The 13,743-nt window shown below is 31.8% G+C and overlaps 1 protein-coding gene across 1 annotated transcript; it reads left to right on the forward strand.

Moving 5' to 3' along the window:
• Positions 1 to 2,024: 2,024 nt before the first annotated feature.
• LOC123916250 (zinc finger protein SHOOT GRAVITROPISM 5) lies at positions 2,025 to 5,342 on the forward strand. The gene is given in 4 exon segments (XM_045967663.1): positions 2,025 to 2,405; positions 2,518 to 2,920; positions 4,080 to 4,540; positions 4,543 to 5,342. Coding segments are annotated over 4 exon segments (1,284 nt in total). The 5' UTR covers positions 2,025 to 2,293; the 3' UTR covers positions 4,851 to 5,342.
• The last annotated feature ends 8,401 nt before the right edge of the window (positions 5,343 to 13,743 follow it).

Genomic DNA, 13,743 nt, shown 5'->3' on the forward strand with positions numbered 1-13,743 from the left:
ATAGTTTGTGTAAAAATATTTTAAACCCTATTGAAATAAATATGTCAATTTCTTAAAAAAAATTAAATTTTTTACTTAAACAATAAAAAGACTAAAAAAGGACTGGACCATAAAGCCTCCCTAATATCCATATGGCTATCATGTTAAACTCCGTTGGTAGTTTTTATTTTTTTTCCTTTAAGTTGGTGTTTCTTTTTGATAGGAAAAGAAAATAAATACTAAGGCATAATTATAGAGAAAAAAACTCCCTTAATTAAGTTCTTATCAATAAGTATTAATATTAGCGAGGAATAAAATCAATCATATCAATCATATTCAAGTGATCAACTTGAATAATCCAACCTAGGAGGTGGATAAGACATAGGACCTCGCAAAGGAGGGGTTGAAGATGAAGAATGAAAGTAAACCGATTATGAATTATATTGACCACCTGAATTGAATCAATTTTTAGGATGATATGATTTAGTTGCATTTTTTTAATTATTTGACAACCGAATAAAAGACCACATAACTCAGCAAGTAATGCATTCCTGTTTCAAGGGTCTACAAAAAACCCTTCACAAATTGCTCATTATGATCTCTGATGATGCCGCCATAAGTTGTCTGACCATGGAGTAGGAGCCATATCAGTATTCATTTTAACAAATCCAGGCCTAACACTTTACCCATTGAATAGTGCATGTAGAAATATTCTCATCCTAAGATGCAAATGGACAATTTATCTCTTACTCTATTTGATACGTCATGTTAATTAACCATCTTGAATGTAATGTGGCTACCAACTTAGTCTCTCTAAAAAAGACTAAATTATTACGATCTTTCTAAAAGAGCTCAAATAGACACACCAAAAGAGTTGGCCAATTGTTGTAGTTGTTTTTGTCTTTTCTTGTTAATTTCTAACCAAAAATTCTGTTTGGTGGGGTTCATTGTTTTATAACCAAAATTTGATTTTGATTATTAGATTGGATAATTGGTTATATGAAAAGATACACACCTTATTGCCTTTAATCATATATATTATACGAATGTGTAGAGTTTATAACCACAAAAAAAAATTTTAAAAAAATTGATTACGATCATATTGACCACCTGAATTGAATCAGTTTTTATAAGATATGAGTTAGTTGTATTTATATTCTAGCCATTTGACAACTAGATAAAATACCACATAACTTAGTAAGTAATAAGCATTTCCTACTTTAAGGGTCTGTAAACAAAAAAACCTTCACAAAGTGGCCATTATGATCACTAACGATGCCGCCACAAGCTGTTTGACCATGGACGTAGAGCCATCAGTGTTAATTTTAACAAATTCAAGCAGAGGCTTTATCCATTGAAATATTATGTCTAGAATTATTCTCATCACATAATGCAAAAGACAATTTATTTCTTTCTCTATCTGATACACCATATTAGCCAGAATGGATCCTCTCAATTTATTTTTTCTCAATTTTCACATCTCAACCCTCAATTAACTTTTCTCCTTTTTTTTTTTTAATATTATTCTATATTTACAACTCAATCGTCTAGATACCACATTATTTCCTCAAATTTTTTTTTCCACTTGAGATGATCCATTCTCCCCATGTTAGCCACCTTATCCAAAGTAATGTAATTGCCGAGTTCAATCTTTTAAAAAAAGACTAAATTATTACAATTTTTTCAAAAAATTCAAACCAAAGAAAGTAGGCTAATTGCTTCAATCTGTTGGTAGTTTAATAACACAAGACCTTGTTGTAATTGTTTTTGTCTTTTCTTGTTGTTAATTTCTAACCAAAAATTCTGTTTGGTGGGGTTCATTGTTTTATAACCAAAATTTGATTTTGATTAATAGATTGGATAATTGGTTATAGCAAAAGACACACACCTTATTTATTGCCCTTAATCATATATTATACACTGTAGTAGAGAGTTTATAATCATAATCACAAAAAAACAAGACTTGATTTCAACCTTACCTGCTCAAGGTAAAGGGTCAATGAAGAGCAACAACAAAGCAAAGCAAGAAAGCTCGTGGCAAAGTAAAAAGTTGTATATAGCTAGCTAAGAAAAGGCCTTAAAAAAAAGCTGATTTCATAAAGCAAAACTAACTTTTTCTCTCTCTTCATTCCTCCTTTTCCTTCTTCTGTTTTTTGCCATTATCACCTCTCATCTTTCTTTCCACGAATAAAGCTGAAATCCCACTACTATTACAAACTTCACCACCACCAGCTGTAATACTGTACCTCACTGCACAGGTTCTCTGAATTTATTATTGGTCTTAGCTTATTATAGTTTTCACAAAACTACACCCATGTTAGACAACAACAACACTGCTACTAATTCCACTTCTGATCCTGCTTTTGCATTATCAGAAAATGGGGGTGTTAATAACAAAAGAAAAAGAAGACCAGCAGGCACACCAGGTAAACATTTCATCAAATAAAAGTTTACTTTTTCCTATGATAGTTTTTTTTTTTTTTTTTCACTTTCAAGGTTCAACCTTTGATGAACTTTTATTTGTAATATGTTTATTAGATCCAGATGCTGAAGTTGTGTCTTTGTCACCAAAGACTTTGTTAGAATCTGATAGATATGTTTGTGAGATCTGTAACCAAGGTTTTCAAAGAGACCAGAATCTACAAATGCATAGAAGAAGACACAAAGTACCATGGAAATTATTGAAAAGAGAAACAACACAAGGATTAAAAAAGAGGGTTTTTGTTTGTCCAGAACCAAGTTGTTTGCATCATGATCCTTGTCATGCACTTGGTGATCTTGTTGGAATTAAGAAACATTTTAGAAGAAAACATAGTAATCATAAACAATGGGTTTGTGATAAATGTAACAAAGGTTATGCTGTTCAATCTGATTATAAAGCTCATATCAAAACTTGTGGTACCAGAGGACATTCGTGTGATTGTGGTCGTGTGTTTTCCAGGTTTGTGTTCTTATTATTATGCTTTTTTTTCCTCTCTTTCACTTTCTCATGACTCATTGTTCTTCATTCAAAGTTTCTATCTTTATTGTTATCTTTATCTTTTTCTCTCTCTTTCTTTTTTGGTGTGTGTGTTTGGTGTGACTTTGTATGATTTATCAGTCATCAAATTCAGCTCAGTGCTGAAACAATTGATTGTGTTGTTAATGGAAACCAAATTAATATACTAGTATTTTACTTCTTCAATTTATATTATATTTTATATTTGATTTCATTATTCTTCTGCAGCTAGTTTTCTAGGAAGTCAAACCCTAGAATTTTAGTACTAGTTGCAAGGATGAGAGAGAGAAACAAAAATTCTTAAATCTAATATAACCTTTTTCAAAAAAATAATCTTATAGTATTTTTTTTAGATTATTAGTATTAGTATACACTTGTACTATATATTTTAGAAATTCTAAATACATTAGTTGAACATTTTCAAATATGAAATTTTGAATATATATGATTATGGTTTATGAATACACCCCACCCATCCCCTTCATTCTGCAGGCTATTCAAAGAGTCTATAAGAGCCAATATATATCATATGGTAGCTAGCTATTATAAATTTAATGTATTAAGGACAATATTACCTCTACTAGACCAATTTTTTTTTTCAATAAATAAACCAAACAAGGTCCAGTGAAACCATATTAAGAGGGGAAAAGCTAATTAATTTCTGCTAGTAGTGGAGACCCTATATTTGATTTCTCTGTCTTATTTTATTAATTACTTTTCCAATAAGTCATGACCGGATCTTTGATTAATTATTTTTTTTATAAACAGAAACATGAACAAGCACATATCTTTGTTTGACCATGTTATTTTTTAAAATGAAACAATAGCATGCATTAACATATATAGTATCATAATATAGTATAATATATAGCTCTTGTTTGGATAAACAACTTAATTATAGATTATACGTTTATAGCATAACCGCTTAGTATTATACATATACTTTTGTTAGCTAATGGAATATGCTGAAAACAACTTACATATTATTTTTACAAGTTCTACCGAACAATTTGATTAGTAGATAAATTCAAATAAGTCAATGCAAACAGACGCGTAATATACTGTTAATGACCTAAAGATGCATTTGTTATCCTTTGATCAGGGTGGAGAGTTTCATAGAACATCAAGATGCATGCACTATCAGAGGGAAGCACCAACCAGATTTACAAGCAACAACAATGCAACCTGCATGCTCTTCAAGAACAGCTTCAAGCACAAGTCCATCAAGTGAGGCAAATTTTAGTATATCAGCTCCATTACAAGGACTACCAGTACTTCCAAAACCACCCGATAAACCATCAACAACACCTATCTTATTAACCAATTCAAATATACACAACAAACCTTCCACTTCAACTTCACATCATCACCATAACTTAGAACTTCAACTCTTATCACCTTCTTCTATAAAACCTCAAGCAGAAAAACCAAAGGATATTCAAAACTATGAAACAACTCATTTGAAACTTTCAATAGGGAGTAACAATGAATCAGATAAACAAAGGAATTATAATTATACCTCTACATTGGAAGTAGCAAGGTTGAAGGAGTTTACTAATGAGGAACTAAAGTTGGCAAGTCAGAAAAGGTTTATGCAGAAGAAGCTAGAAAAGAAGCTAAAAGACAAATTGAGATAGCTGAAGTTGAGTTTGAGAATGCTAAAAGAATAAGGAAGCAAGCACAAGATGAACTTGGAAAAGCTGAAGCTTTGAGAAAACAAGCTGTTAAGAAAATAAGTAACACTGTTATGGAAATAACATGTCAAGCTTGTAAGCAACAGTTTCAATCTTCAACTTCTGGTGTTCCATCAGAAGAAACATCTATTGTTATGGGTTATGTGTCCTCAGCAACCACCGAAGGAGAAGCAGAATGACACAGGAAAACCACTACTTTCTGCTGCCATAAATATAAGCAAAATTGCACTTATCAAATTCATTACATAATTAATGTATCTGGTCTGAATTATAGACTAAATATATCAGTTATTCAATGAATCTAAAAGGTACATTTTTGCTTATAATTCTGACCGGAGGAAGAATCTACTTGAAGAGAAATTAAAGATGATATATTGCAGGAAAAGTTAAATTTACAATAAGTCATATGGTTCTTTCTTTCTTTCCCTATTCTTTTTATCAGTATTTTTTTGTTTTTCTCTTTGATTACCTGAAATTTGTATTATTTGAGGGAAAAAAAAAGTTCATAATCTTTATTAATATGGTTGTGAAGATGCCTTAGGACTTTAGGAGTTTATCCAAAAAAAAAAAAGGACTTTAGGAGTTTGATCAATCTCTGACAGCTGTTGAACAAGGCTTGCTTTAAATGTTTTGTATAACTTTTTTTCATTTGTTTATTACTTTATTTGACATATTCATTGTTCATTTGTTGTATTAAAATGATCAAAATAATATGCTAAGGTTAGCATTACCTTTATACCTAATAATTAACCTAAGTTACACAATTCACAACTTGAGTTGGGAGCATGGTTTAAATTGTTGATGTTATGTTACGAATCTTTATATCGTGCATAAAAATATGGTTGAAATTGCGATTACAATATCTTACAAAGATTTCAAAATTCATATTGTTATAATTACAGTTGTAGACTATAATTTAAAACGATGTTCGAAAGTTTATATACTTTATATTCTTTCTTCAAAATAATTATTGAAATACTAGCTATTATTATCTTTAAATGTATATAAACATTAGTTGGAAAACCATATAATGTTGTGGCTTCTAACTTGAATAGGAATTTAACTTGTAATTGAAGATTTGACTAAGAACAAAAATGAGAGAAACAAGTGGGAGGAAATCTACAACAAGACGACAAAATCTTTTGCAAGGTAGATTATATGAGGAAATATCCGGTATAGATGATTGAATTATACGGTTTATATATAATAGGCAATGCATGCATGTGGTGAAGAAGAAATAAAGAGATTCGTTTATTGTTGTTTTCAGAAAGAAATGAGACAATATTATTAATGTTGTTAGAGTAAAGTATTATTATTATTATGTTTGAAATGTCCTTTTGTTATAGCATATGGACCCTTTATAAATTATAAATATTAAATGTGTGACACATGTGACATTCATCCATCCATCCGGGTGAATGATGATGGCAATGGTTTGTTTGGGGACCATTTTAATTTTCTACTATACAATATACAACAATAGTATAAGAATTAACCAAAGAGGGGGCTAAAATTAATATATACTATACCCCCCTTTTGATGAGGGAAAATAAAAAGGAATTGATGAAGATGGAAGGGTCATTATCAATGGTGTATGTGTTAGATATAAATGCGTATATATAAAAAGACAGGGCATGTTTTTCAGTGCCATAGTTAAAATAAGGCATTCGTCCCTCTCAACATAAACAAACATACACAAAGGTCTAAAGAGGCACATGCTTTTAACAGAGAGCAGGGTGGATAGGTTGCAGTGTCAGCAGTATACTATAGGGGTTGTACAGTACAATTGCTTTTTCATTAATTTGTTGCAATTGCTAAATGTTATGGAGCCCATTTTCACTTTATGAAAGATCACATTTCAATTTCAATCAAGGAAAACTATATTACTGGATATATACTTTAGCTTAAAGTCTTCAACTTTCCTTTAACATTGTTTGGTTTGTAAAATAAGACATAAAAACAAAATAATCAACCATAATAAGAATATTGATTTTACCATATCAAAACAGTCGTGGTTGGTGGAGTGCAGCGGTGGCGAAGAGAATGTATCTGCAACAAGATACATTGACGTTCAAGTCAATATTTGTGTAGAGTGACTGGTTTTAGAGAGTAAAAATAGCTAGAATACCCGACCCTTCTGCATAAGAAGGATCTATATAGTCCTCATCGCGAAGCCAACATCATTAATGTGATGGCGAATCTTACATTGATCTTACCTGATCAGAACAGTCGTGGTTGGTGGAATGCCTCTTCAGTGCAGTAATGGTGAATGGGGAAATACGTACCTACAAGACACTCTCTGACGATCAATTCAGTATTTACATAGAGTAGGAGGATTTAGAGAGTATGGATATAATACTTGACTCATCTGCATGATAATGGTATATATAATCCCCATTGCGGAGCCAAGATCACTAATGGGAGGGTGAATCTCGCATCCTCGACGTTAATAGTTGTCGGAACAACGGCTGAAAAACCATAGTTGACAATAAATAATGATCATTCCTATGTCGGCCATTACAAAAGTGTCAACTTATATGGCCTTTGAGCAGAGACGCGCAGTCTTGAGCCAGCATGTAATTCAACTGAATTCGACACCTAAAAAAGATCATGCTCAACATTGAGTTGAGCTTAGGCCGAGTTCATATCAAATACAAAAAGAAATTAAAATAATAGTTCACTCCACCATATAAATCATTTTAAAAATTTCCACGTGTTAAAAATCACACTTAAAACTTATAATACAACATTTAAGTTGATAAGAAGTTCTTCACCTAATAACTTAATTTCACAGCACACCTTGCATTGATGTCAATGTTTTAACTTGCCAGGAATAACTTATCATTTGTCATGGCTGAGTGAAATTGCCATGAAGATATTACTTTTTTTTTTTTTAAGAAATATCATCTCGTATAACAAGAGAGGCTGACATTCAACTTAGAGCTTTTTTCTAACATTGTTCCATTAAAACACTTATACCCGAGATCATAGGCGGAACCAAAATTTTTGTGGAGTCTGGACAAAATCGAGAGCTTGAAAGAAGAGAGACGAAACATACCAAATAATTGTCATATTCCTAACTTTGTTTCTTAACCAACAAACAAGTCATCTTGGACTGAGTCCGAGCACGTGCCCAGGCAGGCCGGACCTTGTATCCACCCGTGCCTGAGATACCCTTGCTTGGTATAGTGTTTTAATTTAAGTTTTGCTCCTAGATTAACGACACACTTTTGCAAGATTAATTATTCTTAGCCAATACATGTGAATTGTGCTCTCAACTCATATATTGTTTTTTTTAAGCAAAATAATTCATTGCATTTCATTCAATATATAGAAGAGATACAAGGTGGATAAAAGTGATGAACATTGGGGCTAGACTGAAGTAAAGACGCTTTAGCAAGATTGTGAACGACTTTATTGACTTGCCTCCTAACATAAACTATGTTGTAACTAGCATTAGAAATGAGAAGAGAGTTACAAGTTGAGAGCAAAGTACCAAGTCCATTCGCATGCAAGCAATCCTTACGCATAACATTCACAACCTGTTGACAGTTAGTTTCGAAGATAATTCTTTCAAAACCATTAATAGACAATGCGAACTCTCATATATTGTTACTTCATCATAGAATTGTCTCCTTTCATCATTTAACATCAATATCTCTATAAAGAACAATTTTTTTTGAAAAAAAATATTACCTTTTTTCTATTAGAGCTCAACATTTATTTAATATTAAAACATGACTGCCAAATTATTTAGGATGGGCTGATAAACGACCTTTATTTTAAGATTGAGAGAGTAATAAAGCTAATTAATTTATGAAATTGAAAGTATAGAGCCAAACTTTGATTGGGGCATGGCCATATACACAGTAGAGAACCAAAAATAGAAGGGGTGCGTTAAAAGGTGGGGTAGAACGAAGGTGCACGTGGTCCCAAAAACACTAGTTAGATAATCACCAACAGGGTAACCCTACCCCCCTCTAATATATGCCTTTGATTGTTTGAATTGTCAAAGAACAATCACACCCACTTTCCCCCTCCTTTCCTGCTACATTTTCAGCCTTCATCATTAAGAATTAAGATACCCTCCTATATTTTGGATTGGTCCCATCCATATACATACACTAATCTTTATCTTATACTGTAATAATTTTATTTTATTTTTTTGACAAAATATTTGAAATTTATTATTTTTGTGCTAATTCTCTGATATTTAAAAGGAGTAAGATCGAATTCAACCAAAAGTAAATGAAATTTAATAAAATATTATCTTTAAAAAATTGAGTTCGAATTATTCCAAACAATATTTTTATTTTTTATACACTTAATTTTGATAATTATTTATCACGATAGAGAGGGAGAGATAGTGTCTCTGAGCTTAGATTAGTTGATAGAAACATCGAATTCTGTATGTAGAAGTCGGAATACGAATCTCGAACATCACACTTATCTACCCGTGAAATTTTTAGTCACTAAACTACCTGATAAAAAACAAAGAGATGCTCGAAACCGAAGAAAAAAAATTTGTATGATAATTAATGTTCGGTCAATTTTAATTTTTTTTTTTTTTTCACCTTCTGGTTCCTAGGGGAAGCGGGCCATAGTAATCCAGAGTTCTGGGCGAGTTATGACATCCAGTGGTTCCAATCCCCTCCCAAATGCAGTTGCAGGGGATCGAACTGTGGTCCTCCCTACCAAGTTCAGCATCAATCACCACTGAACCAACTAACATTTGGTATTGTTCGGTCAATTTTGGATAGTTGCACCCGTATGAAACCTTCATAATCAACTTTTCACATTCTTCGATCTGATACCTGATCCACATCAAAATCGAACACATGAAAGTATTTAGTTGGATGCGGATCACGTATCAGATCGGAGAATGTGAATTTGTGAAAAGTTGATTATGAAGGTTTCATACAAGTTCAACTATCTAAAATTTATCTCTTGATCACCAAAATCGACCGAACAATAGCAATGATTATTAAAATCTGAAATAAAACTTAAATATAAAATAATGCTCTCAACAAATTATTTACCATAAGTTTAGGTAAAGGAAAAATTTATGGTTTATTTTCCCACCAATACGAACCACATCTCTCCCCGCCAAATATACAAAACCTAATCAATGCAAAAACTCATTCGCCGGAATACATTTCAGAATCACACTGAGACCATCGTTCAATACCACTATCATCCCCACTCTACCGGATGCTTGCTGGAGTTTAGGTTGTGCTTTTTTTTACTTGCATGTTTACTGTTTGATTAAATGCCAGTATCCTAATTGAACTTCTAATTGCGAAATTCATTCTGTAGCCTGTAGGTATAATATTTTCATGCTTGGACACATGCCAATTGTGAGGTTGTGTTTGTCTTATTGATGCATTATTATTATATTATATTATTATCAAAGTGAATGACAATAGGTTAGATGATATCACACCAAATGTTGGGATTGGATTATTTATTTGGTCTATAGATAAAGTGACAAACACCGCTTAAAACTTACACATAGAACTGCAGGTTCCATGTTCAAATTCAGGTAAAAATGTCCATCAAACTTAGGTACACTATGTGTGTACTATGCACTAAAATTGTTTCCCCTAAAAATAGGACGAAGTAGTTTGAAAATTTTGGTAATTATTCGGTGTAAAACACTATGAACAATACCGATAGACGATAGTATTGTATCTAAGTTTAATCCTTTTCTATTACTCGTTATCATAATTAATTTAGAAAGATGACATAATTCAGTGTAATCATATGTGTTGGTGGCTTGTCAGTGTCGGATACCAAAGCATATCAGATACCAGGAGTGTTCTGTGTCCGTGTTTCATAGCTTGTTAGCATCTTTTTCATTTTCTTCAATTATGAAGAAAATAAGTGAACTTTTATGTATTGATTTTATTAGACTGATTTGAATTACTGACTTTGAAGTTGGGTTTGATTATTCACTTTTGTTATTTGTTGTTGTTTTATATGCTCTGAATTATCAACTTTTCACTAATAAAGGGACAGGCCTTGAAATGGTTGAGATTTGACATTTTTGATCTAAATGCATTTTTGGTACTTGTAGTTCTTAAATTTCTTAAATCATTGTTTGATAGCAGTGTTGAGTAACTTTTTCTGAAAAAATTTCAGGATTGATCTCAAGTCTCAACTCACTATGATCCCACTAGATGATATTGTCATTCCAATACAACAAGCTTGTTCAACCTCTTCTTGACTTCAGGTTTTTTAATTGTTAGACAATTTTTTATTACTTAGAATTCATACATTCTTCTAGTCTTTTTTCCCATGGATTATGGATTTCATTTGGCAAACTTACTTTATATAATTTGTGTTGACTTTATATTATTTGGAGGCTTTATATATAACAGAACCTTGTGGTTTATTGGCGCTAATTGATTCCATGAAATATTTGTTGACGCTAATTGATTTTGTAAAACTGATTTTACTTAAAAGTGAACTGAATGTAAAGTGGTTTATGTCAATTGGAATTTTAATCTGAGGCTCATTGGGGGAATTTATGGTTTATTTCATCCTTTGGGGAAGTATGGGAATGACATTTTATCTGAGGCTCATTGGGGGAATTTTAATCCTCCATTGTCCTCATCGAGATGGTGGAAAGATTTATGTCAATTGGAAGAGTGAGTAGGAAGTAATTGGTTCTCTAGTCAAGTGTTTCATAGGGTGAATAGTGGAGTCTCGTCTAGATTTTGGAGTGATCATTGGATTGGTGGCATTCCGCTCTGTCAACAATTTCCACGATTGTTTTCTATCTCAAATAAGAGGCTTCGATTAATGATTTGTGGGTGTCGGTGGGAGGTGAGTGGAAGTGGATCTTCTCGTGGAGAAGAGAGCTCTTTGTTTGGGAAAGTGCCTTGTTTGATCGTTTGTCAGAAGTATTGGAGGGGTACCGGTGGTCATAGGAGGCGGACATGTGGGGTTGGCGCCCTGAGAATTGGGGAGAGTTTTCAGTAAAATCAGCTTATGTGCAGTTGGTAAATCTTTTATTGCCGGAGAATTGTATGTCATTTTCGGAGGAAAGAGCTTTCAAGACCATTTGGAAAAGTCCGGCTCCGTCTAAAGTCATTGGAGGTAAGAAACTGGGGATATGTTGAGTCATTTTTACTGGGGATATGTTTTATTAAACAAGAACTTAAGTTAATGTTGGCTAGGACGACGTTAAACACATTAAAAGATCAATGTTGTGACAAGCTGACGATAATTAACGTTGGCCATTTATGTATTGTTATAGCATCAGTTCCACTAGCTAGCACTATATCAGCGTCGGTTGAACCAAACTTAAAACAAAAAATACACGTTTTTTAGTACTTCTTCAATCATAAAATAAATGATATTGTTAATTATTTCACGTTTATAAATACACAACTTTAATTATTAATATATTTAGTTATCTAAATCTTTGGTCGGTGTGAATAGCAGCGGACTTAGGGGTGGGCTGAGGTGGGCCGCGGCCCACCCCCACCCCAAAAAATAATTTTTTTTTTTATATGTAGGATATTAATTTAAATATATTATTAATGATTTTAAGTCACCCGGTATATATATGTACAAATATTAATATAAATATTAATTTAGAGTATATTATTGATGACTATAAGTAATTCGGTACACATATTAGTTCAACTATTAGTGTAAATGTTAGTTCATAATTAATTGAATTTATAATAATAGATAAAATTAGCAGTTGAACTAGCGTATATAAATATGAAATGACATAAAAAATATGTTTAATTAATATTAAATTTTTAAAGTCCCATATTTTCACATTTGTTGCAATTTTAGTCCTATCTAAATATTTTTTTATTTCTTTTTTGCTGTAAAATTAACGAATTTTAATGGGAAAAAATTGTGAATTTTGGTCTCAAATTTGATATTTCATCTTTAGATTCAATGTTGGAGACAATAAATCACCTTTATAGCCAAAAATCACAATTTTTAGAGTAAAAATATAGTTTGTTGGTACCAAAATAGTAACATGTGAAAATAGAAGAGCAAAAAATTCAATTTGAAAATAGATTGACTATTTTTCGGCCCACCCACGATATTTTTTCTAGTTCCGCCGGTGGGTGTGAAAGATTACAAAAGCAATTGAAGCATTGGGGAATCTGGTGCAGCTAGCCAAGACTTTCCCATCGGTAACTACAACCTTTATCTGGAATTCTATCAACCGAAGATATCTATCTATCCACTACTATGTTGTCTTATTAGATTGGATTCTATTTATTTTCCACTAAACAACACATAAAACACAATTATCGGTTTAACCATACCGTGAGAAGAGCAAATTATATAACGGCAAGTTTGACTATTATGCAAATTACAGTTTGTAAGGTTCAGCATTTTGTTTTAAAAATTAATACTGACAAAATATGTTAGTGTTTTTGTTAAAATTAAACCAATCATATAAAGAGAATGAATGAGTGTTAGACAACGTGAGAAAATCACATCCATTTTGCGTATCACATTTGTAGAAGCTCCTATTTCCATTCAAATCTTTATTTGATGTTTATAGTACATTACTCCATAATTAGTCATCATACTCGGAAGCTTAATGAAGTTAGTTAATTTTATTAGGACATTTGAGAATGATATCATCACAACACAAACATTAGCAAAACAGAAAAGGATAACCAACTGGATAAGTAGGACTAATTATAATGATAATAAATTAATAATTGCCTAATCCAATATGATTCTTAGTTGTAATTTCTAACAGCAATGAAATCATAGCCAAACCCATCCACGGAAATTCAAAAATAGTTAAGCAGCATGATCATAATCAAGAATAATAGTAGTGCTACCAATACTTTGATTAGACTTAATTTATTGAATCTTCTAGGGCTTAAATATAACATTATTGCCTCGTTTGTTATCTTAGTCCAACTTTTGAGCAAATAATAATATGATCTCTACAATTTTTCATAAAAATGTTGGTAGAATTTTTTTAATGTTATGTTTGTACATTGATGTGGATTTACTATTTAGACCATAACGAGCTCACATTTTAACTGTTTTAAATCTTTTGCAAAGTCACAATACATG

This window comes from Trifolium pratense, linkage group LG3, assembly GCF_020283565.1.
Source record: "Trifolium pratense cultivar HEN17-A07 linkage group LG3, ARS_RC_1.1, whole genome shotgun sequence".
NCBI classification, from domain to species: Eukaryota; Viridiplantae; Streptophyta; class Magnoliopsida; order Fabales; family Fabaceae; genus Trifolium; species Trifolium pratense.